Below are 17,996 nucleotides of genomic sequence, written 5' to 3'. Positions count from 1 at the left end.
CATCTGGTGGTGGCCCCGGACCTCCTCCCATGGCAGCCCCAGAGCCTTCTCTGTGTCCCCCCGCCCCCCGAGGGTCAGAGTGAGGGGCTCCCAGCCCTTCCCTTCCTAACCACTATCTTGTCACCTGGCTAAGCTGGTTACCTTTGCTGTTTGGGATTTGGGCCCAAGGTCACACAGCTAGTAACTGGCGAGGCCTGTGTTTGAGCCAATTGGGACCGATTCAGAACCCAGCTCCTGGCCGACGCTCCCACTACCTCAGCTGGGCTTCTAGCAAACCCGCTGCTGGGCCAGAAGGACGGGCATCTGGGGGGCCCAGCCCTGCCGATCAGTGTCAGTGGACACTTCTAGCCTGCCAGGAAGCCAGCACCGGAGACGAGGTCCAGCTGACTGACTGACTCATCCGGCTGAGATTTTCCAAGCACCCAGGTTGGTGGCCAAGACGAGTCAGACATGAACTTGACCTGCAGGGGCCCCCAGGGAAGATGATGAGGGGTGATGGCCCAGGTAGGCCTCCCTCACCTGGGGTCTCACCTGTCTTAGTGGTTAAGTCTTACAGACTTGGTGCGGATGGAGGGACTCTTGTCCACACTGCCTGAGCCTGGCTTACAGCTCAGTCTCAGCTCCCAGCTGGCCCATCTGCCCCGGCTCCACCCAAAGCAGAGTAGAGACGGCGTGAGGATCCTGGCTGCCTTCTCAGACCCTATAGGTGCCTTCCCCCAGCACTGCTAACGGCCAGTGGGACTCTAGTCTGTGAACTGCACCATCCACCCATGTACACCATCCTCCTTCCCTCCCCCTTCCATCCATCCACCTGTCCATTCACCCGTCCATCCATCCATCCATCCATCCATCCATCCATCCATCCATCCCCCCACCCATCCACCCGTCCATCCATCCATCCACCCACCCATCCATCCATCCATCCATCCATCCATCCATCCATCCATCCCCCCACCCATCCACCCGTCCATCCATCCATCCACCCACCCATTCATCCATCCATTTATCCACCCACCCACCCACCCATCCATCCACCCACCCATCTGTCCATCCACCCACTCACCCACCCATCCATCTGTCCGTCCATCCATCCACCCCCACCCATTCATCCACCCAATCATTTATCCACCCACTCACCCATCCTTCCACCCACCCACCCACCCACCTGTCCATCCGTCCATCCGTCCATCCACCCACCTACCCATTCATCCATCCAATCATTTAACCACCCACCCACCCATCCATCCATCCACCTACCCACCCACCTGTCTATCCATCCATGCATCCACCCACCCATCTGTCTATCCATCCACCCATCCATCCATCCCTCCAATCATTTATCCATCCATCCATCATCCATCTGTCCATCCATCCATCCACTCACCTACCCATCCGTCCATCCATCCATCCATCCACCCATTCATCCATCCAATCATGTATCCAGCCAGCCAGCCAGCTGCCCATTTGCCTATCTATCCATCTATCCACCCAACCTCTCATCGCTCCCTCCCTCCCTCCTCCATGGATCTTTCCAGCCAGTCAGCTGAGTAGTCCTCCTTTTCTCCCCACTTCCTTCCTATTGGCCCAACACATCAGAGGTGACCTTCAAATAACTGAACTGCTCTATGGACACCCTCCAATCCGAATGCAATGCAGGTGTGCACCAGTGAATGTCCCCTCTGTGTCCTGACACCCCAGAAGAGTGCTGGGGCCCCTACAAGCCACCTCTGACCTGCCCAGAGGGGGAGGGGTCTCTGAATTCGTACCTCCCTTGGTCGTCCCACCCTTGGCTGCTGTTGACTCTGGGCGCTTGATCTCTGCTGTGGGCAAGGCAGGGGTGAGGTGTTGGGGAGGGGGTGCTGTTGTGTCCACTGCAAAAGTTAATCCGGGTCACATCTCCCCAGTGGCTCCCGGCCCGGAGAACACAGGCCAGCCTCAGTCCCCTGGCCCCCGTCTTCCAGCCCCTCCACAGCCCCACCCTTCCTCCCACTCACTCTCCCAGCCACACGGGCGCCTTTCTGTCCCTGGAGAATGCAGAGCCCGTTCCCCGAGGGCCTCTGCTCTGGACCGTCCCCCCTGGAATGCCGTCGCCCACACCTCCGCCTGGCGGGGTTCTTCCCACCCTCAGCTGCAACGTCGCCTTCCAGAGGGCCGGCCCCCTCGCACCTCACACAGCAAATTCTCCACATAGCGCTCCGAGCTCCAGAGCCTTCTCCCTGGGGTTCCTTTCTTCTCCACTAGCTTTTCCCACAGGACACAGGTCCTAAGAGAGGAGTGGTGTCTGACCGTCCTGTTCACTGTCTATCCAGTGCATGCCAGGAGCAGGGACTCGCGGCCTGCCCCAGAGGCCCCTGGGGCGAATGAAGGCTGTGCGGCCAACGTCCCTGGGCCTCGTTCCTCCTTCTCTGCAGGGCAGGGCAGGGTCCTCAGAGAGGTGGCCAGGGTGGGTTTGGGGCAGATCTCCATCGTGGCCCTGGAGAGGGTCCTGTCCCCACCTGCCCGCCACGCCAGGGGTGGCGCTAGCACCAGAGGACCGCGGCCCCGCCCTCCGGGTGCCGGCAGGGGAGGCGGAGGGGGTGGGTCTGGCACAGGGAGGCCTCCTGAGGATGAAACGGAAGGCTTGCAGGCCCTGGGAGTGCAGCCCCCATGCGGCCCGGGGGAGGAAGGGGGTGCTGAGGAACAGGGGACGTGACGACAGACACCCCCCCCCCCAGCTGAGCCAGCCCCAGCCTGGGGCCGCACTCACGGTGGGCAGCCGTCCCCTCTGTACCTCACTGCCTGCCTGGTTGCTCCCCAGGCCCGGGGTCCAGCTGCCCAAGGGCGCAGGGGCACTCCCTCTGGTCTCCCATCTGGGGCCTGAGAGCCCCCCAACATCAGTGGGCGACGGGTCCCACGCGGGGCTGGCCCCGAGCACGCAGGTACAGGTCAGGCTGTGCCCCTGGCTCGGCCAGCCCGGCGTCCCTGAGTTGACATCCTCGTTTGGGCACCTGCCAGGTGACATGCTCTCTGATGCTGGGCCAAGGCCAACAGCAAGGCCTGGGGAGTGGGCACCCCCAGCCCACCCCGCCCCCACCCCGGCACACTCCCAGCCCCCACTGGAACCTGCCTTCTGGGCAGTTTCCTGCCCCCAAGCCCTGTCCCCTCCACCAGCACCCAGACGCCCACCTTCGAGCTAGAACAATGGGATCCTTATAAAGAAAGGTCACTGGTGCCTTATCAGGGCTCCGCAGGCGGGACGCACAGCCCGGTTATCTGGGCCAAAACCCGCCAAGCCTCAGCTCTCCGTGGGAAGGCCTGAGACAGAGAAGGAATCCAGCAGGATCCAGCAGAATGGACGCACCTCCCACTCCACCCGCAGGCGCACAAGTGGGGGTACGGTTCTGACCACATTCCCCCGGTCCCCCCACAGATGCTTGGGGACCACACACAGAGCTGGGGAGAGGGGTCCAGCCCCACTGCCGATGGCTGTGTGCCCCAGCTCGCCACGTTTCTCTCCAAGTCCCTATTTGTAAATGGAGGTTTCTTCTGAGCGGGGGGGCAAAGCCCCAGACCCGCGGGGGCCCAGGGAGGGGCCCACAGGGGCCTGGTGAGCTCTCAGACCAGGGGCCAGAGTGACGGGTCCGGCCCAGCCGTGCTGGGGGCAAGAGCAGAGGCTCCCAGGCAGGGGGGACAGGGCTCAGGTCACCAGCGGCTCTTTGTCACCGATGGGAGCAGAGAAGCAGGGCCTCGTGGCCTGGCTCCCACCACCACCGCCGCCAACGTGGCTGGGCTCATACCTTTGCCTGAATGCAGGGGACCGTAAAAGGCTGCGGGGAAAACGCTCCAAAGTCACAGACAGGCTCAGGGATGAAGCGACAATAGCCCCCCCCCCCCCGTTTGGCTCTCCGACCTCACAGCCAATGGACAGGGAAGGACAGCGGCCATCAGTTGGAAGACAGCAGCCACCCCGTCAACAACACCCCCTTACGTTCCAGAAACCTGCTAAGGTCCCAAGGCTAGTGGCCGCGAGGACCCTGCTGAGGGGAAAAACCACCCAGGTCTCCAGAGCCACGCCAGGGAGGCCAGCCTACGCTCCAGCCCAGCAGCTGCTCTGGTCCCTCCTGAGGGCAGACGCACGCACGAGTTTCCAGAAGCGTGCCGGGCTGCCGTCCCCTGGCTGGACCGACCGCTTGGCTCAACCTGGGCAAGGCGAGAAGGCCCCAGGGGAGTGGCAGCCTCTTCGGGACATCCCGGCATGCACTTTGGTGTGTGGGGGCTGGTCCTTCAAGGTCTCCCGGTGCCCACCTGGACTGGTGTTCGGGCCCCAAGGGGCTTTGGGACTGGGGTGTTTCCAGTCTACCTGCTGTGCTGGTGACCCCCAAGGCGCCCCTGGGCCCTTTCAAACGTGGTACCCCATCAGATGCAATGCAATGGCACCCAAGAGGCAGGGCGAGAAAATCTCAATGTCCTGTTTAAAAGATGCAGAAACCAAGGCCCCCAGAGGGAAAATGGCCAGTGTAAGGCCCCGTGGCATAAGCCAGGCCCTCTCTGGTGGCACAGCTTCAAGCCCCGAGTCCCTTCTGTGCTTTGGAGGGCTGAAGCCAGGGCCAGAAAGGAGGGGAGGGGGCCAGGCTCCGGTGGGGGGGGGGGGGTCAGCAGAAGCGGGGCCTCCCCCAGAGAGACATTTCCCAGCTGTGGCTGTGGAGTGTGGAGGAACGCGGGGCGGGGGCAGGAAGTGGCCTGCCAGCCTGGGCGTTTCTCAGGCTGACTCAGCTGGGTCATGTGGCTGTGGGTTAGGGCCGGGTTCTGGCATCCGCCCACCTGGCCTCCTGACCGACACCGGGCCAACTACAAGCTGAGTGCCGGGGTCAGGTGGCCTGGGCACCGCCCACACGCACTGCCCGGTGCACACCATTCCCACCCGGTTCCGGGAGCCCCAGTCCCCGGGCTGGGCTCCCTGTGGTGCCCTGAAGGCCTGACCCCACCATGTCCCCCCCCAGATCCTGCAGCTGTCCCGACTGAAGGGGGCTGATTTTCAGAGGCAGACTGTAACCCCCTCTGAGGCGGGGGTGCAGTGGGGAGGGCCACCGCAAGAGGGGGCATCAGGAGCCCAGCTAGGAGACCTGGGCCCGCGGCGGTCAGGGACCCCGCCCCACCCTCCCACACCTGGAGCAGGGAGGTGGGTTGGGGCCCCGGAGTGACCTCACGCCCCCTTCTGGAAGAGGAAGCCCATGTGGGGGGCCTGGCCTCCGTCTACAAGTCCTGGACGTACCTGGGCGGGGGGTGGGGGGTGGGGGGGACCTGCCCCGGGTGCTGAAGCCCTCTCTCTGGGCGCCCCCACCGCCCGGCTCTCCCCCCGGGGAGGAGGCCCCACGGGCCGCTGTCTGCCCTGGTAGGGGGACTGACGGCCCCGCAGTTAGGTGGCCGCCGCAGTGGGGGCACACGGCCAAAGCTGGGGCGCTTCTGCCTGGAGCCGGCTGCTCGTCTTCCCTTATTATGGGGCTGGAGCCTCGCGTGTGGGCAGACAACTCCCGCAAGAAAGCTGGAGAAAGTGGGTCACGGGCTGCAGTGAGCCACAGCTCACGTGTGCCTCACTCCCCCCGAGGCTGGGGCCCCAGGGGCTGCAGCAGGCTGGGGCAGGGGTACAGTGCAGGGAGGCGGGTCACTGCGGACCCCAGGGGCTCGGGCCAGCCTCCCCTCTCCTCCAGACCCCTCCAGCCTCAGTGTCCCCCACTGCCCGCCCCCACATCCCCCCACGAGACCCTCTGCGGCTACTCCTGCTCAGGAGACTCTGGGGTCGGCAGGTGTCGGCCCTTCCCGAGGGGAAGGGGGACACTGCGGAGGGGGGAAGCCGAGGGCTGGGGCCGCACCCTGCTGGGGACCCTGGGAGGGGAAGAGTGTGCAGGCAGGGATGCCCCCAGGTGGATCCCTCTCTGCGGAGGGGAACCGGGGGTCCCTCGACAGCAGTCACCACTTTGGACTCCACCGGCAGGCTGAGCCCTCAGGAGGGAGGAGGGTGGTTCCGGGGCCCCCTCCCCGGTCGGGCCGCCCGGTTCGCTGGGCGTCTCAGGAAGGGGAGGCCCACAAGGAGGCTCAGCTAGTTCTGCACCCCGGACGGACCGTTCCCCTCTCCAAAGAAGGGTGTTCTCACACACGCGGCCCCTTCACCGGTTCTGTCATGGGTCGTCTTAGACGCCAGCCTGCCTGGCCCCAGGCTGCTCGGCGCTGGGTGGGAGGCGCCCTGGCATGCTCAGGGGACACGCGCCCCGGATCTTGAAGGACCCCCTGTGCCCAGCCCCTGGTCCTGTGCTCCTGGGCATGTGGGGTCTGTGCGAACGTCACGTCCAGTTTTCACACAATGTAAATCCCACCTGGGCAGTGCCCGAGGCTGTTCTGGGGCATGACCAGAGCATCATGGCTGCACCACGTCCACCAGCCCAGCTGGCCTTGGGGTCCCCCCACCCGCCATCAGAAAGGGGGGCGGCCTGGACCCCTGGGGATGGGCAGCATCCTACACACACCTGCTGCACGGAGTCAAGTCAGCGACGGCGGGGGGGGGGGCGCTGCTGGGGCTCCTGGCTCCCCATCCTCTGGGCTTGCACACTAGCCTGCACACACACACACACACACACACACACGAGAACTCTAACCCATACACTCGGACATGGTGCTGTTCCTGCCACAATCGTCGACAGGAGCCCACAAAGAGAATACAAGAGGAACAGGATGGAAGGCAGCCCCCGTCGGGGCACACGGGCCACTCCACTGCTCTGTGCCGTGGTTTCCCAGTCTGTGACAGGCCGATGACGGTACGGACGTGGAGGGCTGCTGTGCAGGCTAACAGACGAGGCTCAGGAAAGGTTTAGAAGGGCTGCGTGTGCTGTTTGCCAGGAAACGCGAACTACCACTGTTTGTGACGCTAAGCCCTAAAGAAATAAGCCTGGTGGCTCAGGAGCGCGGGGACGCCACGGGGACGCCACGGGTCCCGAGACGGCGAGCGCCAGGGCCAGCAGAAACCAGCACAGTCTCCCTCCCCTGGTGGAATGAGGCTGGGGGGGGGGGGCGCTCCGGAAGGCGCGGGAGAGACCGTGAACAGCGCCCACGAAACGCAAAGGTGGGACGTGCACGCGGGGACCCTCGGCGGGTTCGCACGGCGGCCCGGGGGGATCGGGCTGCTGGACGCCACGCAGTAATTATGCTCCATCCTGTCCCAGAACCAGCCTCGGGCACGGTCCAGGCGGAATCTACCTTGAACAACGCGGGATTCCCACAGGCCCCTTCCCCGCTCCCCACTCTCCGGCTGCGGGCATCTCCTTCCCACGTGCACCACTCATTTAGTGCCCGTGGTCCGGCCACACGAGGGTTGGGATGGCGGCGTGAGCGGAAGTCGGGGGCAAAATGATCGAGCCTCTGCCACAACTGACCGTCTCAAATAGGTAACACGGAAGACACGTGTCCGACGGCCGCCTATTCGGTGGACAATTCTATTGCCCCCTCCTTCATGCCCCACCGGACCCGGACTCCACAAAACCACTCCCAGGCCACGCGGGTCCCGGGTCAGGGTGAAGCTTCCTTCCTAACGGACCCCTCCAGACTCTCCCCTGCAGGGCACAAGGCTCCAGATCTGGGCAGGAGCACCTCCCTGCCCCGGACGGCAGCGGAACCCCGGGCCCGCGCGGTCCCCTCTGCCCCTCCGTGCACGCGGGGTCAACGGAGCCACCTGGGAGCGCCGCTCAGGGATCTGAGCCATGCCCGGCTGCAGCTCCCCCACTAGCAGGAGACACCAAGGACCCGAGACAGGTGGGACCACCACCCAGAGCCGCGGCTGCTCCTGCCAAAGGCCAAACGCGTCTCCCGGCCCGAGTGCAGGGGTGCAGAAACCCCCTGCCTCCCTCCCGCCCACCTGGAAATGGGTGGTAGCCGGCTTCCTCCAGGAGAACCTGCCCTGGGATGGGACGTGCACCCCCACACTCCCCCCTCCCCCTCTTACACGGGCTCAGCCCACCCCCCCCCCCCCGGCTCCCGGGTCCCCCGCAGACTGGAGCTTCCAGAAGGGCTCAAGCTCATGCCTGCAGAGCACTGAGGTGGGAGCAGGTTTCACCGGGTTTTGCGGTGTGGAGGGGCCCAAGGGAGGCCTGGCTTCCCCGACGTGGACGGTGAATCCTTGTATAAACTGGAAACTCCCTGCTCAGCGGCGGGTGCCGGTTCTCACACAGCAGAAGCTCCACCAACGTGTGCACGCCACCCCTGCGCTCTGTCCTCACTGGCACCGGATGCTGAATGAGTCAGCAGGTGGGCGGCAGGCACGATCCCCCCCACGTCTGCCTCCCACTCTGTCCAGGGGCCGGGAGGATCCAAGTCTGGAAAGCAAAGCAAAAAAAAAACCAAAAAAAAAAAAACAAAACAAAAAAAACCCCAAGCATTCAAACGCTCCCTTCGCATGCCTTCTCTCCATTTCACAGATGCAGTAACTGAGGCCCAAGAACCAGCTGACTCGGCCAGGGCCACGCGGCCGGTTCGTGGAGGGCCTCCCCGCTCCCAGCTCGCCCGGAGCAGGTGGTGCTGGGCCCCCCACATCGCCCACTTCTGCTGGGACTGTTCCGGGAGCCGGGACCGGAACTCCAGAGAGGGAACGTTTGCCGGGCTGCGTCTTTGCGATATCCCCAGGCTTCCCGGCCCTGGGTGAGAGCCCAGGACCCCGCTGGGTGGACAGGCCGTCCTCCCCCCCCCCCCGCCACTCCCAGGCCTGCGCTCAGCGGGCCCACCTCTGCCGACTCCCACTGTGCGCTGTGCCATCCTCCCCCTCGCGCAGCCTGGCCATGCAGGTTTTCATCCATCAGGTGAGCAGCCGACGGGGTCTCCCAGGGGTCCGGGCCCCCCCTCCCTTCGGCCTCCAGCGTGAAGCCTTATTCCCCCGCGGACCGGCTGGGCAGGCCGCCGCTGGGGCACGAGCCGCAGCCCTGCCGTCTGGGCCGCTCTGCTAACCAACCGTGGCGAGCTCCTGGTGACCCCGAGCCAGGCACCCCCCCCCCCCCCCCGGTCCCCGCCTCCACCAGCCCCGCCCTGCTGGCTCACGGGGAAACTGGTTCTGGCAGAAGTCACGTGTCTGGAGGAGAAAGTGGCCCTGCCAGTCAGGTGGGACCACGGTGGCACAGAGCCAAGCGCCCTCTGCCCGTCCCGCCACGGTGGGGACGGTCCAGGAAGGTGACGTGACGGCTCGAGGATGCGGTGCCCAAAAGGCCCCCAGGACCTGCCACCAGCCCGGAGCCAACCCCAGGTGGGGGCACCCAGCCTCCTGGGGAGAAAGCGTCAGGAGACACTGGCCTGACCCGTGAAACACGGGGGGCCATGCCTCGGGTCCCCGAAGAGGCCGAAAGGGAAACGAAGACGTATTCCACACAGCGACGTGGGCACCCACGTTCATTCACGACGGCCCGGGCACCTGCCGGCGGGTGGACGGGTGAGCCTCGGCCCATCCACGCCAGGGACTGTTCTCCGTCCGCGAAAGGAGTAAAGTATTGTAACCCCGTCCACAGGCCCTGGAGGGCTGTGTCAGGAACTCCGGCAGAGGCACTTGTGTGGGGTGGGGCACAGTTTCTGTTTTAAAAAGTTGAATTTCCACTGGGGGGTGTGGGTGGCTCCGTCGGTGGAGCGTCCGACCGGCTCAGGTCGCAGTCTCACGGTTCGTGGGTTCGAGCCCGGTGTCGGGCTCTGTGCTGACAGCTTGGAGCCTGGGGCCTGCTTCAGATTCTGTGTCTCCCTCTCTCTCTGCCCCTCCCCTGCTCATGCTCTGTCTCTCTCTCTCTCAAAAATAAACATTAAAAAGTTGAATTTTCACAACTTATCACATCTCCACTGACCATCGTCCCCACCTGATTCCGGCAAACCCCAAGCCACGTGGCGCTGACCCGTGACCCTGACCCTCTCTCTAGCAGCCTTGTTGGCACGCCTGAGCCATTTTACGGACACTGAAGCAGTGGCCATCCAGCCCCGAGTCCTGCCACCTGTGAGCCGTCCAGTGGAGTCGCTGAGACATGGAGAAGGGAGGGACCCCTGATGACCCAGGTCGCCGAAAGTGGGTCCCCCAGAGCTATCAGGACTGAGAAACCACTGTGGGGGAGATGAGAAGGCTTATTCCCAATGTCCCGAGACCTACATTTGGGTCTATTCCCGACACACGGGTCACACTGTAAGATGACAGGTCCCGAGACATGAAGCGCTAAGCAGGCGCCTCGTGAGCAGCAGGGGACAGCTAAAAATGACACCGAGAGTGACAAAGAGCTGGTCCTGGGTCCTGACACGTCCTTCTGGGTCAGGATGGACACCCGTCCTGCCATGTCAGGTCCTGACAGCCCGCTGTCCCTTCCTCGACGCCCGCCTTCCAGGACGCCCCAGGGAACCCAGCCTGCCAGTTGGGGCCCCGCCCTGGGCACCTGCATTGGCACACAAAAGCCTCAGCTCTGTGTCGGGGACAGCCTGTCCCGGCCCCCGGAAGGTGGTGCTCGGGGGAGTTTCCCAGTGGCTCCCCAGCCCATGTGGGGTCAGACGCCCCAGTCATGTCCTGAGACCACAGGGCCACCCCCTCCAGGCTCTCTGACCCGGGCAGGTGAAGGGAAAAGCGTCCCTCCAGCCTCTGCAGTCACATGGCCCTCCCCTGTGTGTCTGTCTTAATATCCCTTTCCTTTCTCTTAAAGGCCACTGGATTTAGGGTCCACCGGGCAATCCAGGACGATCTCATACCAACACCCCCCATCTGTAAATCCTTAATTCCCAGCAAGGTCATGTGCAAGCAAGGTCACATTCACGGACTCAGGGGCTAGGACTAGGACAGATCTTTTAGGGGGGGGTCATCATTCAACATTCAACTCACTGCAGGGTTTGAAGGTCACCCAGCCCAACGGAGACCTCCGGGATGGCGTGTGGGGGCCTCGCCATGACATACCCAGCGTGGGCAGGTACGCGGTGCCCCCCTTGGCTTGCGGGGACCCACCTGGCCCTCATCTGCTCTGCATCCACCTGTTCAGGCCCCTCCTGCTCAGCCGGGTTAGGCCCAGGGCCTGCCGGTTCCTCCCACTGCCCCGAGGACCCTCAGCACAGCCACTTCTTGCCCTCCCACCCCCTTGACCAACCTCCTCAGGGCTCCATCCGCTGGATGACGCCTCAGCCCCGCCCGCCCCGTCCCTCTGCCTCGAGCCCGGGCAAGCACTGGAAGGTATTGGCTATTTTGCCCCGCTGGCCTGTTCCCGCACCAGGTCGCCGAAGCCAGGGAGCTGGCGATGCACCTGTGTCTGGGCCAACGGTGCCTCCTTGCTGCCCACGCCTCCCTGCGCAGCCCCCCCCCCCCCGCACCCAGCTCGCCGTCACCCCCACTGAAACTTCCAGAGAGCCAGCAATGCTCCCCTGTGTGCTGAGCTGGCCACGGAGGACCCAATCTGACTCCCGCCCGGGACCTGCTCGGGACCCCAAGGCTGGGAACGACCATCGGGGCCCGTGCATCCCGGGGTCGGCCAGGAACAGGCGTCTGCACTTGGAAGCTCCTGGAGGAGGGATGACAGCCGCCAGCGCTTAGACCCGAACCAGCAAGAGCCACCTGCTGCAATGTGCACATCTCAGCACCCAGAACAGGAAGTGTAGGGACGGCAGGGGGCCCGGGACCTTCTGGAATCACGCACCTTTATTTTGTCCCTGGAGGAAGGCTGTGCCACGCACGGCGCTCCCAGAGGATTCAAGTGGGCTGAGAGCCGTCCAGTTAGGAAACGCGCTCTGAACACACACACACGGGGTGCAGCTGCACCTGCAAACGGGGGGCTCGGGGAGCCCGCCCACCGCCCCACCCGGGCCACACCAGGAGCCCAGAGAGCTGACTGTCACTTCTCTCTGGACAGCCACCTGGAGCTCGTGGGGGAGGGGAGGGGAGGGGAGGGGAGCCGGTTCGCTCGCCGTGGGAGGGTGGAAAGGGGGTCTCGTGAGCGGATTCCCCTAAGGACCTGGGGGGCCGGTTGTAGAAAATGCTAGGAGAGATTCCAGCCAGAGAGGAGGCTGGGAGGGCCCCACGGGCACGAATGCTGGACCCTGGGGACAGGGCACCTGGGGAGGCCCCCCTAGGTTTCCGTTGCACTTTTGGTGCGACGTCTTCAGCAGAATCACTAAGCTGCCGCAAGCAGGCCGCATGCCCAGGGCGCCCAGGACGGGCAGGGATGGGGGAGGAGGAGGGACGAGCCTGGGGGCACCTGCAGGGCTTGGGAAAGCGCTGAGTCTCCACAGCCTGTTCCAGAACAGCGCCTGGCACAGAGGCACACAGACCGCGAGACGATCAGGCGGCGTCGAGCCCCCTTCGCCGAGGTGGGGGGAGCGGCACCCCTCTTTACGCGTGTGCCCCTCGCTCTCCTTCCCGTCACGCACAGCGTGGAGGGACTGGGGGTTGAGACGGGGTTCAGCCGAGGACAGAAGGGTCTGGCACCGCAGCTGCCCTCGCACCCCCCCCCCCGTCCCCAGCAATAAACACACAGATAGCGCCTCCTCGGAGGGGGGGACGGTGCGCGTGGCCCCAGGTGCGCGTGGCCTGGGCGCGTCTGGGCCCCAGCAAGGCTCCCGGAGATCTGACCACTCACCCTACCCCGGGGCAAATCCAGGCACGTGAAAGACCCGCGATCCCAGGGGAGGGGGGCCGGGGCACGGGGCACGACAACACAAGCGACCAGCTGCAGGCCTCGCCCAGTCCCGAGGGCACTAGGGGCAGGTGTCGTCCTGGCCGCTGAGCCTGGGGCACTCCGCTGGGGGGCTGCGGCTGGGGCTGGGCGGGGGTCCTGAGAGCCCAGCTGGGCCTGGCAGAGGCTGGAGGAGGGGTGCTCGGCCACAGCCCTCACGTGGGATGCGTCTTACACTGTGTGCCCCCAAAGGGCCTGGTGTGGGGCTGCCTTGGCCTCCAGCTGCCCGGGTAGGGGGGTGGGGCTGGTCACAGACCAAGGCCGGACCACGGTGACAGGCCCCGGTCTGCTGGTCAGTGGGAAGTGCTCCGATTTGGGGATCCCCCAGTGTACCCCGCAGGCCAGCCCAGCGGATCCCGTTGGCACGCAGCCCTGCGCGGGCCCAGCTCAGAAGCAGGCCTTGCGAACGGCGGAAGACGGACGGACGGACCGGAAGGAGGGAGAGAAGGAGGGCAGTTGTAGACGAGAGTCAAACCCTCAAGCCCTGGAATCCGTTAGGCCGGTGAGCCACCCCCTGGAGACTTACTCTGGGGAATAAAATCCCATCCGACCGATACGGGCGCGAAGGATGGCTCTGCGGGTTATTTACGGCCCCAGGCACAGGTGGGCACCACCAGCAAGGGAAGGAGCGTCCTGCTGCGGACATCGAGCGTGGCAGCATCAGGGCCACGGGATGCACGTCTGTGTAACAAGGGGCTCGGAAGGCGCCAAGCGTGGCCAGCAGGCCTCACCGCAGCCTGAGGTCTCGGTGACAGGGACCACGGAGACCTGCGTGCGTACACGTGTGCGTGCGGCGAGGGGCCTCCTCCATCTGCCTGGGCCCCACGACGAGCGTGTGCGGCTTCGCTGTAGGAAAACGCCCCCGGCCCAGCCATCCCCAGGCTGAAAATAAGCGAGGGGAACTGGAGACGCTGTCTCCTTGGGGGGACGCGGGGGGCGTGGGAGGGGAGGGCCTGGCAAGGGGCGTGGGGGGGCGGCGGGGGAGGCAGGCCCAGGTCCCCCCTGTCGGGCACCCAGTGGGCAAGTAGTAAGTAGCAGCTGTTAATGACCTGGGGGGGGCCCAACCCACGGGGGGCGCGTATACATTAGGTGCTTGGTGTCCACACGAGGCTGACCGAACAACTGACCTTCAGCGCAGGCCTGAGCGGCCAAGAACAGACTGGGGGGATCCCGGTGGGGGCGGGAGGCGCCAGTGGAGGCAGAGGCTGGGGACCCTCTCTCACCCCAGAAGCCCACCGCTCTGGCAGGGAAAAAACGGCCCCAGGACTCTGTCCCCTGGGCGTCTTCCGGGAGGGTGGCCTCAAGGTCACGGGGTCTCCGGGGTGTGACCTCCAGAACCCCGCCCACAGCCCTCAGGTGTGGACCGCGGGCGGGCCCTGTCCTGGGAACCCTGCGCAGACCTGGAGGGGAACCTTGGGGGCCCGCTCCCCTCCCCCCACCCCGCCCGGGACACGCGCTCTGCCGTTCGCCTCCCTGCTGGTGGCTACACAGCAGATGAGCTCGAAGGGCTATTTTAAACCGCATTCAGGTAGATGAGAGGCGGCCGCCTTTGGGGCTGGTGTCGGCAGCCGCGGGGTGCCGAGGGGCCCCGGTTCCGCGTCCTCTGCGCGTATTTGACATTTTCCATGCTCTACAGTAAAAAAGGGGAGGCTTAAAGCTTCCTCTTCAAGACGAAAAGGGAGAATTCTGTAAGAGCCTTAAAGCAAGAGAAGAAACTGGCACATCAGAGTCCCGGCCTCCCGGGAGGCTCGGACTTTCAAAGACTTAAAAAGAAGCCACGCACCTCTGAGGGTGCAAACAGGTGACAGCCGGCTGGGGGGAGGCTCCAGACCCGAAACAGGGGCAGCGACTAAGATCCAGAGCCCGCGGGACGACGTGGGGGAACGGGGGGCAGCGGCCACTGACGACGGTGCCCAGCGGCCTGGCCTTTGGGGGCCCGCAGGCCCCCATGAGCGGGGACCCCCAGTGGCTGGGAACCCGGCCCAGCCAGGGCCCCTGTCCCCCTGCTGCAGAGCCGCCTGCGGGACCCTCCGGGCCTTCGGCTTGGCAGAAGCCTCCCCCAGAGGCCCCGGCCCCTGACACGGTCCCCCCCCCACCCTGCGCCCGGGGCAGGTGCCCGGCCCCAGCACACGGCGGGGCTCCCAAGGCGAGGGCTCCCCCCAGCCTCCTCCTTGATCATCACCACCTCTCCCTGACCTGACGTGTCAATGGGCAGCCGCTGTCCCGGCCAAGTGCCAGCGGCTCGCGGGGCAGCCAGCCGGTCCTTGGGCACGACCAGTGCGCTGAGTGCCTGGTGCTGGCACACAGGAGCGCGGGGCCGCTCTGCTCCCTCCTCCACCCTGAGTACTCACCACCCTTCCCTAGACACACAGCCGCGCACGGGCGCGTGCACACACGGGCACACAGACACAGACACAGACACACAGGCACGCACACCCTCAGCAAACCAGGAGTGACCCAGGTGTCTGAACTTCATCAGCTGCCGCCTCCCCCTTCACCACCCGGCCTCCGAGACGGCAATGCCGCCAGGTGTCAGCGCTCGGGATCTGGGCAGGAAGGGCCTCAGGACTACGAGTGTGTGCGCGCGGGTGCACGTGCACGCGCAGGGAACAGCCCCCACCGCAGAGGGGCACCCAGGAGTAGTTCTCGGGGCCCCCCTTTTCTTTTTTGAGACGGCTCTTTCTGAAGGTGTGCTTTGACCCCCAGGTAAACACATCTGCGGTCACAGCTGCCCTGCCCCCAGGTTCTCTCCTCTGGTCCTGGGGTCAGCAGACAGCCTCAACCGTGGGCCGGAGGGGCTCATAGCTCCGGGCAGGTGAGGGGCCAGGAAGCCAAGGGCCACGGTCTCCCGCAGCCTGTGCCCAGCGGGCCCTGTGAAAGCTCACGGGACACACGTTTGGGCAGGGGAAGCAAGGACCCAGCGTCACTCCCAGCTAAGCCCTGGGCACCTGTGTGGCCCCTCGCCTCTCCAGAAGCCTCAAGGATCTTATGTATAAATAAGGCAGCCCCCGGCCCACACTGAGCATCGCTGGGGACATGACGTGTCCGTACCTGCGACATCACCTCTGTGTTTCCAGAATGCCATCCCTCTCCTCACCACCACCCCGGTCAGCTGAGCCCAGCTGTCTCGTCTCTGCAGCGAGCTCCTGGTTGCTGCCCACGGTGGCCACCCTCTCCTGGTGCAGGGGGTCGAACGGTGTCCCCCCCTAAAAGATACGTCCACATCCTAACCCCGGGACCTGTGAGTAGGGCCATCTGTGGAAAGGGGGTCTTTGCAGATGTGACCAAATGAAGGTGAGGCCACACTGGAGGAGGGTGGGCCCTGATCCAATGACTCTGTCCCTATAGGAGAACAGGACAGAGAGACGCAGGAGGGGCCACGTGAAGACAGGGGAGAGGCTGGACGAGGCAGAAGGATCCTCCCTGAGAGCCTCCGGAGGGAGAGGGCCCTGACCCCACCTGGCTTTTGGACTTCTGGCTGCAGAACTAGGAGAGAATATTTCTTTGGTTTCAGCTCCCCTGCCCAGTGTGTGGTCCCTTGTTACACCTGCCCCCGCGGGACGCGGCACTTGGTTCAAGGTGAACGCTGTGAGCGAGAAGGGCCTGAATCCAAGGCGGGTGGGACCTTCATTCCTCTGCCCGGAGGACAAGGCTGAGGCCCCTCGGGAGGAGGGAGAGGAGAGAGACGGCCCCACGGGGCAGCGGGAGGGAGAACGGGGCGGGGCGGACCGCAGCTCCGCTCAAGTACATGGGCCTTCCGGCTCCCCATCTGGGGCGTGTCCAAAGCAGCCCCTGCCCCGCCCCCTCGGGCAGCCCACAGGCCCCTCCCAACCCCAGCAGCCGAGGACGCAGTCCCAGCCTAGACCAGGCAGAAAACTGGCCCAGACTTCGCAGATGCCAGCCTGTCCCCTGGGGAGGGGTCGCCAGGCAACGCGGCAACACCGCGGCCCCACGACTGAGGTCACCTCCCAGTGTCCCAGCAGCAGCCTCTCGTTCCCACTCACCAGTCCCACTCAGCGGCTCCTGGAAGCCCCTGGAATCGGCCACCGAAGGCCCCTCTGCCTCCAGAGCCACATCACCCACACACAGTCCCAGAAACGTGGACCGAGAGCAGACAATGCTGGGTGATGGCGGGGGCTCTGATCCTCGCTGGTCTTGGGGACGACGCTCCTCTCTTTAAACGATCTTTCCAGCCTCCCAGACTGTGGCAAGGGAGGAGGGTCTGGTCTTTCCGGTGCTGACCTCTGTCTAAGGGCAGGTGGCTGGGGCGTAGACAGCAGCCCTGGAGGCAGGGTGTGGGGGTAGCCACGACCCAGGCCAAGGCCAGTGTTTTGTATTCGCCTGCTATTTATTACAAGCAAGCGGTGAGGACTCTCAGCAACTCAAATGTTCTTTTTTGATACAAATGCATGTAAAAATAAGTGAGTGGATTTAAAGAGCCATGTTTTAAAGTAAAACAAAGTCAAGCCACAGAAAACTCCAGAAGCTGTGTCCCGAAAATGCCAGAAGCTGCTGAGTACAGAGTCCCGCCCCGGTCAGGGACCCTGTGCTTCCTTTGGCCAAGCAGGCCCAGGCCTCGGATGCTGTGGGTTCCCGTTCCCGGGGTCCCAGCCAGAGTGGCCTCCTTTGCCGTAAAATAAAATGTAAATACCGAAAGCCACACAGACGTTCGCTTTTTTAGACACGCCCCTTTGCGGTCACCCAGGCCAGAAACCCAAGCTGTCCCGCCACTCAGGGCCCCGCCTGCCCTCCCAGTCCAACCAGACCCACCACCGCCCAGGGTGCACCTGTAGGACCCAAGCCCCAGGCCCGTCCACTTGGAAACATTTGCCTCTTACGCCTGTTCCGCAGTCCCCTCCCTGGCTCACAATTTATCTGAAGCCCCCAGCGTCCGAGCCTCTGGACGAGCGGGGCACTGGAGCCCCGGAGCCCCAGCCCCAGGAGCCCGGGGGCCTTTCCTGGGCTTGAACAGAGCAGACCAACCCCCTGAAGGTCTGGGTTCGAGGGAGCGCTGCATACCCGTTGGGTGCTGCCAGTCTCCGTGAGGGTCCCCACTGGACCCCGGGCCAGAACGAAGAACCCACAAAGAGCAAAGCCTCTGAGCGGCCAAATCAAGCATCACATCACAGGACACCTCCGTTCGGGGTCTCGAGCGGCTCACTGACCGAGCTCGGGGTCTCCCTCGGCACGTGCTCACGCTGGGTCTGTACCCGCTTGTAACAATCTTACTGACCTGGTTCCCTCGGTGAGAGCAGACTAGAAGCAGAAAGAAGCCTTTTAAAGAAGAAGATAAAATAACCAAGAACCCTC

General features: G+C 64.6%; 1 protein-coding gene across 6 annotated transcripts in view; it reads right to left on the bottom strand.

The window, feature by feature from the left end:
- The window catches only part of OSBPL5 (oxysterol binding protein like 5), a 79,518-nt gene that overhangs the window by 26,238 nt on the left and 35,284 nt on the right, over positions 1-17,996 (bottom strand). Inside the window, exon 1 of one of the 6 annotated variants that reach the window (XM_045039703.1) lies at positions 16,691-17,323. The exons of 2 other annotated variants lie outside the window; for them this stretch is intronic. Coding sequence is in view for 1 of the 4 variants with exons in the window: in XM_019812838.3 (XP_019668397.2) it covers positions 8,745-8,816 (72 nt within the window). In the remaining 3 variants the exon portion in view is untranslated. Of the gene's footprint in view, positions 1-2,166; positions 2,438-8,048; positions 8,240-8,744; positions 8,899-16,690; positions 17,324-17,996 lie in introns of those variants that run through there. 3 more of the 6 variants (XM_019812838.3, XM_019812841.3, XM_019812840.3) reach the window with 3 other exon arrangements.

The sequence above is a fragment of the Felis catus genome, chromosome D1 (assembly GCF_018350175.1).
Source record: "Felis catus isolate Fca126 chromosome D1, F.catus_Fca126_mat1.0, whole genome shotgun sequence".
NCBI lineage: Eukaryota > Metazoa > Chordata > Mammalia > Carnivora > Felidae > Felis > Felis catus.
The sequence above is the reverse complement of the archived record's forward strand: the minus strand, read 5'-3'. Positions and strand labels throughout refer to the sequence as shown.